The following is a 13993-nucleotide window of genomic DNA, read 5'->3' as shown; positions in this document are numbered from 1 at the left end:
TACTTTAAACATCCGTGGGGCCACGTGAGACTGTCTCCCAGACCACATCTGTTTGATGAGATCTGCATAGGCTTCTGCGATTTCTCCCCTCATCCCCAGTGGGTTGTTCTGATTTATTTCAGCTTCATATTTATCTTCCAGGAAGTAGTCAGTCAGAGGAGGAGTATTGCTCAGGCACTGAGAAAGTATTTAGAAAATTAATTTACAGGACAATAGATACGCGTGACAATGAAACAACAAAACCAACTTTCACATCAGAACATGCACCAAGTTAACAAAACTGGTGAGACTCGAGAACTTGTTTAGTAAAACAAAAGAAAAGAAAAAATTAAGTCACTTTGACACTAAAAAATTTTCAAGTTGTCTCTTAGCTAAGTCCAAGAAAACATAGAGTGGCTTAAGGTTACCATGACACAACTGAAAATAAAGTCATGTTGAATAAAAAGCAGAGCAGCTCAAGTTTATCATGGTGACCCGAATACCACATGCATAATGCATTACAGTTATTTTAAGACCTGTTCCAGATTTCAAAGCCATCACAGAATGACTGAAGTCATTTCACAGCACTGGTACCACACTAGAAGTTTGCTCATTCCTCAAATCAAAGTTTATACAATTTGTCTCATATTTTGTTAGAACTTCTCAGCAAAAATCTACCCCAGCAAGTCTTTGTATTCTTTAAAATGAACAAAATAATCCTAAGAAGTTAAGTTTAAATGTAAAGAAATAATTATTAGCTTTGCATTACTGTTTCAACTTTAACACCTTGCACCTTCCTGAGGCTTTTCATGCTATTAATTTTTCAAGAATCTTTAACAGAGGTCCAGAGCTGCAGCCAGTGACCTGCTCACATCACTTGTGCAGCCCACAAAAGTCAAAACATCCTCCACGTCAGCCCATTTTTGGCAGGGCACAGCACTGGAACCTTAAGTTACAGTCAGGCACCTGTTTTAGACAACTTCCCCTGACCATTTCAAATGCCACATATTTCAGATTCAGTCCCTAATACTGTAATATGTTTTACAGTACTAATGAGTTAAACATAAGCCAAACTAAACATGATTTTTTGGTCTGTTTTTTTTTGTTTGGTTGGTTGGGTTTTTTGGGGTTTTTTTTTGTTTGTTTGTTTGTTTGTTTGTTTTTTGAGATGTAGTCTCCTCATGGAATCACATTAAATATCCTTTTCTTTTCACAGATTTTAAGTCACAATATGTATGGGCCTGATCTCTTATTTAATTCTAATGAGGGCTCTTTCTAATTCTTACCTGTAATGCAGAATTCATGAAGCAGGTGTTTCCAAGGTTACTGAGTCCACAGAGTCCAGGTTGTGACACGGAAGCACTGTCCCTGCAGTTGTAAGAGTTAGAGACAAATCCAGAACCTCTGGAAAAAAAGACAACAGAGTGAACAGCACAATGAGTTTGCCGAGTCTCAATACTACCTAAAAGTCACATCAAAAACAAGTCAGAAAATTGTTTACTGAAATTTTTGAACCAGGCTACCTGTTTCTGCTGCTTCATACAGGCTACTGCTGAATACCAGGAACGTGAAATGTAGGTGCTAACTTTGGAAACATTAATCCTTACAAAGTCTATTATTAATTTATGCCTCATAACACATTAATTTCCTCTGTCTGTAAGTACACAACACACTATCCTAATGCAGCAAGAGTCTATATAATGCACTTTAAGAAATAATAAGAAAATTACGATCTGTACCTGGAAAGGCTTCTACCACAATGGCAGATAGACAGAAGAATATAATCCCTTCCCTCATGCTCTGAGTCACCTCAAAAAACAGGCAATGCTCTGGCAGTTAGTAAGTTCTGGAACATGCACTACTTTTGCAAGTCAGCAAGGAACAGCAGAAGACAGTGGTTTCAAAAAGCAAAGTTTGATAAACAGGTACACAAGAGTAGTGGAACTCCTCTAGGGCACCATCACACTCTTCTTCTATACAGGCAAGGATGCATGGGATCACTCACATGAAGGGTAACAAAACAAAAAGAACATTCCTGCTCTTACCCCCTGCCCAGGTGGGAGCTGCTCAGTCCATAGGAGTTACTGCTATCACCGTTAGTAATGACAGAAGTGGCAGACACTGAGGAATAAGAACTTGCTGATGATTTTGAAGAGGTAGTAAAGTTTCTGCTAGTTGCAGTGCTTGATCTGGGAGAAAGGAAAAAGAAGTAGAAACAGTGCTACTGCTTTTCTGATCCCCAGTCCCACCACCCACAAAACTCCAAGGTCTTGCTGAGCTACAGTTAGTTACCCCACACAGAATTTACTGCTTTGATCTGTTTGATCACATTTCCAAACAACTGTCTGGAACAGATACACCAGGAAAAAAAGTACCAGAAGTAGGAGCAATAATTTATTGCTTAAAGGCAGATCTGGATCCCCGGCAGAAATAAGTAGCAATTCAGACAGTGTGAGTGAAAGGGAAGCAAGCTTTAATTTTATGAGTTCATCACCCTGAAATAAGCAAGAAACCCCTCCCAAATCTTAAAACCACACAAAAACTCTGCCTCCATTTAAAAGTGACCAGGTCAGTCCTTCCCTACCTGAAACCCAAACCACCTATTCAAACACAACATTAATCAGGAAGATGATAATCAACAAGGCACTAAAATTTAACAGGATCCTGTCATAGACAGTTCCATTGAAAAAAAAAAAAAAAAAAAAAAGCAAAACCACAAGATAGTATTAATTTTGACACTAATTAATTTCTCTATAGTAAGAGTTGACTGGGATTTGGTCTAATCTCTCCATCTCTGCCCAAACAAACACACAAAACCAAAAGCAAAAAGGTGCAGGACACCAACAGCCACACAACAGTGGCTACTACCCCCAAAACAGAGCAGAGAGCCAGCAGAGGCCAGAGCTCTCAAGCTTCAGCTTGTCTATTTATTCTTTTTTATTGTGGCCCTCGTTATCAAATGATACAAACTAAAAATGCATATTCATGGTTCAGACGGAACTAAAACAAAATGTGCTGGAAAACTTCTATGGGGAAAAAACTATACAATAATGAACAAGCCATAATGGCCATGACAAGGCAGAACACCTGGAAAGCCTCAACAGTTTGGAAATCAATAAATACTGCAGTGAAATAAATACAGCAGTAAACAAGTTACCAGAGGAGCTTCCAGATGAAACTGGAAAACCCCAAACAGAGTCAAAACCTGAAGCATGCTAAAAAAAACCTCACCAGCCAGCACAATAAAAAAGGTATACTGGAAAGTATCCTAGAATGAGATCTACCAGAAAAACTGAGAGGACCATTTCTGGGACAACACACAACATTCTGTCGTTACATGTTGGAGGTGGAACTTCAAGATTATCATGGTAATATCAATGGGAAAACAGAAGGTCTAGACTAGACAACAATAAGCAGACTCATGCTCATACATGTGGATTTCAAGGGTCAAGAATAAAACAATTTAGGTAACAACAGCATGTAAATCCTTTAAGAACACACTTTAACAGCTTGAAGTAATGAATTATCTAGAAGCAGAGGGCAGCAATCTAGAAAGTGCTAGACTTGAGAACTGAGCTTCTCTGCTTGACACGTTTCATCTCCCAGAGAGAGAACAGAGAAACACAGAAAATCATATGAAGAAAATCTACTGGTGAAAAAGGAAAAGGAGGACAAGAACTTCCTAAGGGATTTCAAGATTTCCAACAGAAGCATAGAGACAGTGTTTCATCAAGAGTCACATGGCAACTAAAGAATTCCAAGTACTTCAACAGCACCCTACACAAATGAAAAAAAGCTACAAATTACAAAAGAAGATAAAAAACAGATCAGAAAGCAAAGGTAAGACACAAGTCAAAGAGTGGGGAAAAGTCTACCCACAGTCTATCCAGGATCTTGAGCGAATTCCAGCTAGAAAATTGGGAAGGTTCATGTCAGTAGCAAAACAACAAGAGAGGTTAACAGCTTTCCATGTGAGATTAAAAAAACAGAACTCAAATGTATTTGTGAAAATAAAGAATTCTACCTATTCCTACATTTTAAAAGCTACTCATCTATGTGTAACTACTGAAGAAAGCATTTCCTAAGGACAGCCTCTTCCCCTCATTTCACAAGATGCTCACAAAGGCAGTCAGTCATTGATTACAGGCGAAGGACACAGAGAGCAGCTATGAAAAACATTTTTCTCTGAAAGCTTCCCACTTTAAGCCTGGAAAGTGATTGTTAATGACCTCACAGTACTGCAGGCTCTCAGGACTGCCTCATTTGCACAGAGGTGACAAGAGAAGACCTGGAGGCCAAATATTTATCCCCAATGCTACAAAAAGGTTTCCGTGGAAGCCTGACTGGTCAAAGGCATCTGCCCCCTGTACTGCGATCTCTCTCACAGCCTGTGACTTCTGCTCCCTCAGAAATGGAGGCCCCAAGACCTTGCTCTGAAGTAAGAGAATGAAGTTATTTCATCTTTGAAATTTGTGATGTGGAACCTTTCCAAATGTTCTGGCCTACTCAGTGGGTTACCACTGAAACACAACCTCATCTTCACAATACTGAAGCACATTGTCCCCATCTGCAGGTAAAGACAGCTGCTTTATGTCTTGCTACAAAACCTGTCCAAAACCTACACAAAGAGCGAAGAGGAGAAGTCTGGAGACTTACAGGACAAAGAGGATAAAATCAAATCGCTCTGAATACACATGGTTGTTAAGTTAAAAAACCTCCTAAACTAAACAAGTTGAAAAAATATTGCAAAAGGCTTTCAAGTGGTTGAAAGACACAGACAGAAAAAGTGTTTCAATCCAGCTGAGGCCACCTTCAGAGCAGTGAAGAGTCAGCCCTTCTCCTTCACAACCCAATAATAAAATAGTAACTTTGTGACAAATAGTTTTCTCAGAGGCAGATTAGCTGGGATTTTATTCAATTGCCAAGCAGAGGCTGTAATGGATGCTCATTTAGAAAGTTCGTACATATAAAAGCCTCCATAACTTCTGTTCTATCCTCAGGGCTCCTCTGCAAGCCTGGCATCTGCTGCAAACTCAAGCACTTCAGTGTCATGGAATAAAGATCTGCACACAAAATTTTTAGCCCATTTGCTGAGGGGGCCCTCTGAAATCACAGTGACAGCACAGAGTGCCATGAGTAAATGAAAGTAAACAAGAGCTGGAAGAGGAAACAGCAGGAAAACTCTAGCTCCAAACAGAGAACCAAAAGATATTTTACTGCTACATACTAAAAAAGGGAGACAGATAGCTGCCAGGCAGACACTAAATACAATTTCACTCCAGTTTTCAAATACAATACCTGATGGAAAAAGTGTTATTTTAAAAGAACTAACACAACTTCTTGTTTGCTTTTGCTAAGAAAATTATATCCAGGATTAAAAAAAAAAAAAGTGCACTAGGGCTGAAATGGAATTCTGCTAGTTCAGGACTTTATTTTGGGAATCTTCTAAGTAACAATTTAAACTATTAAATTCCACAGAGTCGTTGATATAATCTCCCTTCAAAAACAAAGTATGCTTCTAATTTTGAAATTCCTAGAATAAGTATAATCCATTCTCTCTTCTGAAACTTTGTATAGAAGTAAAAGCAGTTTCAAACTACAGTAAGAAGAAAGTATTTTGTTCCTTAGAGAGCAGCATACTGACAAACAGCAGTAGCCAAGCATAGGCTGAATATACCACCCAAGGACTGCTGTAGTTTTAGAGCATTTTTCCTGTAAAATGTCAGCCAGACTGATGGCTGGGGAAACACAAGGACAGCTGCCAAACCAGTGGAAAAGCTATTTCCTCTGGTAGGGGGTTGGTGCCTCTGACAAGCACCAAACGGTGGAGAAAAATCCTCATGACACAGAACCACCCACCCCACCACACACGCTCTGAGAGCAGGAAGGATATGAACTCCCAGCTCTCCAGAACCTCTTCTGGCACTTGGGCAGTGATGCAGGTGCTCACCATTTCTCTATCAACAGCAGAGAGATCTACAGCCTGTTTGGTTTATGACATCAAAACCCTAAATCTGGGGAAAATTCACTCATAAGCTTTCAGTAATAAACTGATGCAGCCCAGAAAAAAAAATCTCCAAATATTAAGTTTCCCAGGTATTTTCTGGAGCTGAGAAATAAAGCACTGAAGCAAAAGTTTGCCGAGATAGGATGAAGCACTAGACAAAGTACAAACGAACAAATAATCCTTGTATCACTTAATACAATTCTTTCAGCCACCATTATCAGCGTCAAGTCAATTTCACAAGTTTCATGCTATAATAAGCAATTATTTTTATGTCATTGGAAAATACTGATCTACATAACAATAACCACTTCCATTTATCTATCACTAGAGGTTGTATCAAAGCCTTCACATATCAGACTAGCTCCTGACAAAGGACTACTCTGAGGCCTCAGAATGCTCCACAGCTCCTTTTTAGCTTTGCTTCCCGTGGAAACAAAAGGTTATGACCTGGTCTTGCTCCTCTCCCACACTGCCTGTCAACCAGGTACATGATACGAATGTTTAGTTGCTTTTCACTAACACCGCTACAGAAAGTTCACTGTAATCCCATGGGCATTCTCCTGATTCATTTACACAGTGTGACCTCTCAAAGTACTGTTTCAAAATAGGTTTCACTGCCCTATCTGATCAACTCTTCAAGTTTAACACTAGTGTATCTTGATTTCAGATGACATCACTTGGCATCAAGTTCTGTAGGTTAACTGTATTGCACAGAAAAGCATTTTCTTTATCAAGTCTGGTGGGCCCTGGGATGGAGCTGACTAGGCATCAGACAGGGAGGGTCAACAAACTCTACTATCTGTAGCAGGACATGAGCAGTTCCTTATCACTGCAAGCAATTTCCATTCTACACCACTCACTCCATACACATAATATTTCACCAAGCCCTGCAATTACCCATCTCTTCTCTAAATCAGACAGCACTGAGAGAATCTGTGCCACATTTACAGGCTTCTGTAATTGTCTCTTGTGGTGGGAGGGGTGTTGGCCAGCTATTTCTGTACCCTTTTTAAGGGGGAACTACCAGAACTCTGAGCATTCACTACAGGCAGGTTTGGAAATACACTCCAAGATCCTTTCTGTCCTACAACAGCAAAGGTCAGATTGTTTCACTGTGCAGTGTGCAGAGGTAGCTTTTTAAGCAGACTAGTTCAATGAAAATAGCACTTTTGTCTCCTAAGCACTATAGAAACCTTTAACTATTTAATCCTCATACAGCCTTTTTGAAACAGGCTTTAAAATACACTCTTCTAAGAAAAACCAGCAGCAGAACCACTGAAAAATATTTGAGATTTTTTCACCTTCAAAATAACTAAAACAAAGCAATCCACAACAGGCAGTGATAACTAGGCTTTCACAGAGAACATGTGGTCACTAAAGCCTAGCAAACAAGCTGCACAAAATATAACGGAAACCTTTAGAACATGCTTGCTTACTTTGCCAGGCAATGCTGTCCAGGCCACGTGCCATCTTCATTTTTCACTTCTATTAAAACAACCTGAAAGGGAGCGCAGGTAATAAAGGTAACTGCAAGTCTGTTACACATTTTGCAAAAGCATTAGCAAATCCCATTGTCAATGTTTGCTCAAAGTACATAAAAGCAAGTGGAAAAAAAAATACACATCAGCAAAAGCACGACATGAAACAAAAAAAAAGAGAGAAATTATGCCTCTTACCTGACCCTGATAGAGCCCTGCATCTTGCACTGTGCTATCCAGCTTGCTGAGCTGCTCATAAGTGTTACTCATATACCTGTTCCATAGCCTGGTTTCCTTCTCAGCTGGGATACTGAATAGTTTCCTCATTTCTTTCTCGATGGTGGCTGTTCAGGAGAAAGAAAAAACACCAAAATTCCTAAAACATGAGTGCTTTTGAAAAAAACACTAAAACATTCATTCAGCAAGGAGGTACATCATTTATCCTTCAAGTAAAAAGCACATTACGGAAGTTATAATTGCTCATATAGTTTGTCTAATATTAAGTCTAAAAGCATGAGAAACTTCTGTTTTCAGTCATGTATTTGCCTGTCAAGCCCTTAAACCAATAACATGCAGAACACTTTGAGAACTGTCTGCCCAAAGGCCAACTTCTCTTCATCTAAAAACTCAGGTTCAAGTTTTCAGTTACTACTGTCAAGTTGCCCTTAAAGATGCTGTGTTGGTTTTGCACAGCCTGGTCTTTGGTACTGGGGGACCACAGCTGTGGCTCCTGTGAGGAGCCGCTGGAAGCTTCCACCACATCCAGCAGAGCCAATCCCTGATGGCTCTGAGGATGGACATGCTGCTGGGCAAAACTGGGCCAGTTAGAGAGGGTGGTAATGCTTCTGTGATGACATATTTAGGAAGAAAATCAAAACAAACTGCACAGGTTTTTTTTCTAGTCAGTGAAGATGAGGAGGTGAGAACATGTGAGGGAAACAACATGACAACACCAAGGTCAGTGACACAGGAGGAGCTGCTCCAGCCGGAGCTGAGATTCCTCTGCAGGTCCTGGTGAGACCATGGTGGAGCAGCTGTGCCCCTGCAGCCCGTGGGGATCCACGGGGGATCCAGAGATCCACCCACAGCCCGTGGGGAACCACGGGGGAACCAGAGATCCACCCACAGCCCATGGCAGAGGCGCCCATGCTGGAGCAGGTGATGCCTGGAGAAGGCTGATCCAGTGGGAGACCCGGTGGAAAGAGAGGGCCCTGCTCCCAGGCTGGAGCAGCCTGTCCTTGGAGCACTGCACCCCTTGGAAAGAGAGACCCACATCACAGCAGTTTTGGGAGGACTGCTGCATGTGAGATTGGACCCACACTGAAGAAATTCACAGAGAACTGTCGCCTGTGGGAGGGACCCCACGGTCTCACAGGGGAAGGATCCTCTCCCTGAGCAGAGAAAGAAAACCTCAGGTGATAAACTGACCAAAACCCCTGTGCCCTGTCTCCTTGTGCTGTCATAGGTAGGAGGGAGGGGTTGGGGGAAGAAAAGGTGTTTTTAAGGGCTTATTTTTATTTCTCATTATCCTCCTCTGAAAATGTTAGCAATAAACTCACTTTATACCTCTGAGTTGAGCCTGTTTTGCCCTTGCAGTGCTTTCTCCCAGTCCTTATCTCAACCTATGAACTCTTCATTATTTTTTTCCCTCCTCTGCCCAGCTGTGGCAGGGGAGGGTGAGTGAGCAGATTTTGTGGGTGCCTGGTGTTTGGCCAGTGTCAAACCATGACAGATGCTTTCTTCAGTTTAGTGATGTAGACACAGGACAGCTGACATTCACATTTTTACATGTGAAAAACACAGCAATGAGAGAGAGTAAAGTCAGATTTCCTACAGTCTGGAGGTTCTGGAGGGCACAGATTATCTCCTGAGACACCCTCAGAGCACAGCTTCATGTACCAGAGAACTACTTACCAACAGTATCTGCCTTGCTGAAGTGGCAGCTGATGACATTGTCGGGATCGCTGCTCTCACACAGCTTCAGCTCCAAGAGATAAACCTCAACCTTATAGTGCTTGACAAAGAGCCCGTACTCCACCACCTGCACACAGGGAACAAAGCAACACACAGCTGCAATACTGAGCAGTCCTCTGAGGTACACAGTGCTGAATGCTGGGAGCCTTTTGGAGTACTGAGAGTCAAGCCATGAACCGAACACGGACTCGCTCCTGGATTCAGTCACCAGCTTGTTTGGGGGGTTTTGTTAGGTTTTCAAAATAGAAAGTCCCAGTCCTTTCCTTCCACAGTGCAAAGTTCCAGAGGTCCATCATCACAGTTGAACTGACAATGACAGCTCACTCCTCATGAAAAATATTTGATAACACAAAGCATTCTACAAGAAAATTACCTTTTGCCTCTAGTCTTTGGCTAAGTTTTATGAAAGGAAGGAAACCAGGCTACAACACTGGAGCAAAATCACTTCGATCAGAAGAGAGCAAACCAAAGCATTAGTTATTTTTCTGCACAGTACACAGAATCTGCCTCATTACTCTCTGCTAGCAAGAATAGAAAAGTACCTCTGAAGTTGTTTTGATGACACTGCTTTGTTTCAGAGTCCTTTTCAAATCAATTTTGCATTTGAGAGAATATTCCAATACGTACATTTACTCGTGCCACTAGCTTCCAGCATATTTTTTAAAAAGCTTCCCTAAAACTGGACACCATTTTTCACCTACAGATCATAAAACACATAATGCCAGAAAGAAAAGCACATTTCACAGGCCAGTTATGAGACAACTGCAATGTAACAGGAGGAGTAAGAAAAAAAAGAAAATCCCATACCTCAATTCTCTCCAGAGTGCTTGGCAGCTACAAAGCCTCTGAAACTGAGACCATATTTCATTGAAAAAGCTGGTATAATTTTTAAGAGTAACAGTGAGAGGTATTTGGACAATGCCCTTAATTTGCTTTAACTTTCAGTCAGACCTGAACTGGTCAAGCAGTTGGACCAGATGATTAAGTCCATTCCAACCGAAATATTCCATTCAATTCATGTGACACCAGATTGCTGTGATCTACACCTAACATTTTACCAAAAAAACTATCCAGCTTTGGAAAAAAACCAAATAATTAAGACCTAGACTTACAGTGACAATTCCACTAAATTATGCTTCCATCTTCCGAGCATTGTTGCTTTAGGAAGGCTGTATTAGATACACAAGGTGCTTTGAAGGTAAATAATTAACAAACACATTCGGAAAGATCTTCAGCACTTTGCTGTTACAACAGAAAGTAAAGCTCCCTGTTTAAACAGCTTCTTGACAGGCACAGCAGGTTTCGTTTTAAGAAAGAAAAGAAACCAAGTCAAAAGTTTTCCACTTATTTTTCAGAATAAACGTCACTAAACATGACTTCCTGTTCTCCAGTATTCTGTAGCTAGAAACAAATAAGAGCCATATTCAGAAATGAAAAGAACTCTTTTCTGATTTCCTGAGGAAAAGAAGTTCCTGATCAGATCATTGTGTCCATCAGGATAGAGGAACGGAGTCTCTAATCACCTGCAGATGTCTTTTAAACCACATCTGAGCAGCTGCCTTGTTCTCTGCCAAAGCACAATTCAGGCCATGCCACTGGACAGCAATCTCAGCACAGCTCAGCTGCTGAGGCGGCACATTAATACACCTTCCAGTGGGACTCCAGAGATGACTGCCCAAAAATATGGTTTGAGACTATCAAAAGAAACCTGAACCACAAATCTAGCCTAACCCTCCTGTACTTGGCTCTGATAATCAAACACAGAGATGGAAGAAATATCTTTCAAAAACCATAAAGATGTCAGAAAATCACTTCCCAGATCCTACTTTTATGGATATTTAAATGCATGAATCACAGTTGACCCATCTTTAGGAAAAGTCTTAAAGCATTCAAGGACAAGTTTCAGTGCTTGACTTTTAATGTTCTCTGGGGAATACTGTAACCAGATCTTGCCCACATTCTATTCAGGCGCAGCAGTGCAGCTTTTGTGTCTCACTGACCCACTGTAAGAGGCTGCTACATCCCACAAACCTACTATTCTGCTATATTTTAGCATCTTCTTAAATATAAAAAAACCCCTTCACGTTAACAGAGACTGACTGTTTCACAGCGGTTCAAAACTTTAAAACTTTCCTCTTAATTAGACTCAGAATACCCTGGCATGCTGGGTCTGTAAACCAGCACAAGCTCTGAGCTCTGTCCCCTTGGTCACTGCACCACTGAAAGCAGCATCGGACACCACAACAAAAGAAGGCTCATGCAGTTAAGCACAAGTGTTTCCCCAATAGCTCCCAAATCTCTTGCCAACTTCCAAACTCTTCAGAAAAGGGAGTGTGCAAGAACATGCCAGGTTTTGGGAAAGCAATCAGCCAGTTCAGGAAGGAAAGCTCACTCACCTGGAGAGGCACTAATCAGTAACAGTACCAGTTCTCCCTCTCAGCACAGACTTGCAGTTCCTCAAGATGTTACATGTTTCTCTAGAACCACATCTCCTTTACATGCTGTAATTATTTTCTCCTCTCCTATTTCTTGCTTCCATGCGAGTTCTGTCTACTCAGCTGAGTGAACCTGAAGTCACCTGGTGATCCTGGCTTCACTCAACAGTCCTGAAGACATCAGAACTTCTTACTGCATGCAATTTCTAGCCCACACTGAATGACAACATTCCAGTACCACTGATCAGCACTTCCTGATCTTACTTCCCTTCTGGTGCCACACTTTCCTAGGTCTTGCACGCCTTGGAGTAACCCTTACTTATAAGGTAATGCTGCTTAAACATAAGTGATGTTAATTCCCTATATTATATCAACATTTGCTGTAGTGATTAGTCTTTTCATGAACTCCACAGACTGGTATTGCTCCGTTTAGTCAGTACAATAGCTTAAGACTAAAACAAAAACAAGAAACCTTTTACCTATACACATTTAAAAACAAACAAACAAACACAAACCCAAACAAAAACAAAACAAACAAAAATCAAAACTAAAAACACTTGCCAATTTCACCTTCCAGAACAGTTTATATACTCAGACTGCATACATGACTGCATTTGTCAACCAAAAATATGACTCACAAGACAAAACTATATATCCATCTCTTTATAATAAAGATTTTAGAAGCACACAATTTTGCAAGAGAAAACAAGAATCACCTTAGACTTCAGAGGAAGCCCCTAACCCATCTGTACTAAAAGACTCATTCTGTTGTGGAAGATATACAAGTTTGACCAACAACTTATCCTTGTCCACAAAGTACAAACTATTCCATGCAATATAAAAGCACAGTACTAGTCCAAAGAATTATAACCTGAGCAAGGTTCAGGGTTCTTGCCCCAAATAAACCATCAGCTCAGAACCCCTGAACATTCAGGCATTTTGGCTGAAACACAGGCAAGCTGTTCTTTCAGACAGGGCAAAAAGACATCACGTTATTATCTCCAAAGAGGTGCTGAGAATCCTGTCTTAGCTGACATCTGGCAATATAAACTGTTTAAGTTTGATGGAGATGAAAAAAACGAAACAAGGAGGAGGAGAAGTTGATTCAGCCGTACTTACTTTCCTCACAATAGGCTGCTGCCCGTCTATGCAGCCATACCACGCTACCAGCTTGTTCCAGGCTTCGGTGGGCACCAGCACGTAATCCAGCTCATCAATGAGGTGTTCTTTTAAACTCTGAGTTTCTGGATCTAAAAGGGGACAGACGGCAGAGAGCAGGACATCAAACAGCACCTTTTCCTCTCCAGACCCACACACGTACTGCCAGGACACGGAGGAACACCAGCACCCCCAGGGAGGCAGAGCCCGGCCAGTCCCGGGTACAGGGCGGCCGCGCGCCCTCTGCAGCAGCGGGCTCCGAAAGCGAAAGCAGCGGGGCAAGTTCCCGGCCCAGCCCGAGCCGCGGCCCCGCCGCCCGCAGCACTCACCGCCGAACAGGCCCGAGTTGTCGATGGGCCCCGGGAACAGGCCCGCGTTGTCGACGGGCCCCGGGAAGAGGTTGGGATCGCCGGCGCCGAACATGTCCCAGCTGTCGAAGCCCACATACTTCTTCCACTGTTTGAACCACCGGCTCTCCACCAGGTACCTGCAACGCACGGCACCGCCCGGCGCGGCCCCTCAGCGGTGGCGCGGCCCGGCCCGAAGGCTCCGCCGCCCGCAGGGGAGGGGGACGGGGAGGGGGGGGAGGCGCGAGTGTGCTCACCAGGACTCGCCGGGCCGGAGGGCCGTGGCCAGGAGGGGCCCCAGCTCTGCCCGCTGCTCCGCCGGGTCCGGCCGGGCCCGTTCCCCGCCGGCCGCGGCCGCCGCCATGTCCGTGCGCGAGACCCGGCGCGGGCGGAGGTCGGAGCGCGCGCGAGCGCGCGGGCGGGCACGCGCTAGGCGAGTGGGAGGGACCCGCCCCGCCCGCGCGCGCTCCGCGCGAGGTGGGCGGGACCGCGCGCGCCATGGCGGCGGCCGCCATCTTGCGGCGGCCCCGTGAGGGCACTTGGGGTGGGTGGGGCAGTTGAGTGTCCTTACGGGGGCTGCAGGGAGAGCCGGGGAGCAAGATGCGAAAAACAAGG

At 43.0% G+C, this 13993-nt stretch overlaps 1 protein-coding gene across 2 annotated transcripts in view; it reads right to left on the bottom strand.

Moving 5' to 3' along the window:
• Positions 1-13771, bottom strand: part of USP4 (ubiquitin specific peptidase 4) — a 32101-nt gene extending 18330 nt beyond the window's left edge. Inside the window, exons 1-9 of one of the 2 annotated variants that reach the window (XM_066195071.1) lie at positions 13636-13771; positions 13361-13518; positions 12993-13123; positions 9379-9505; positions 7663-7808; positions 7423-7484; positions 2025-2168; positions 1266-1383; positions 4-177 (exon numbers count right to left, since the gene is read on the bottom strand). In XM_066195071.1, the coding sequence (XP_066051168.1) occupies positions 4-177; positions 1266-1383; positions 2025-2168; positions 7423-7484; positions 7663-7808; positions 9379-9505; positions 12993-13123; positions 13361-13518; positions 13636-13742 (1167 nt within the window). In that variant the 5' untranslated portion in view covers positions 13743-13771. The remainder of the gene's footprint in view (positions 1-3; positions 178-1265; positions 1384-2024; positions 2169-7422; positions 7485-7662; positions 7809-9378; positions 9506-12992; positions 13124-13360; positions 13519-13635) is intronic. The other variant, XM_066195072.1, reaches the window with a different exon arrangement.
• Between the last annotated feature and the right edge of the window lie 222 nt (positions 13772-13993).

The sequence above is a fragment of the Chamaea fasciata genome, unplaced genomic scaffold (genome assembly GCF_029207755.1).
Source record: "Chamaea fasciata isolate MVZ Bird 193981 ecotype frontalis unplaced genomic scaffold, bChaFas1.0.hap1 SCAF_13, whole genome shotgun sequence".
NCBI lineage: Eukaryota > Metazoa > Chordata > Aves > Passeriformes > Sylviidae > Chamaea > Chamaea fasciata.
Note: the sequence above shows the minus strand (reverse complement) of the source record. Positions and strands in the feature narration are given on the sequence as shown.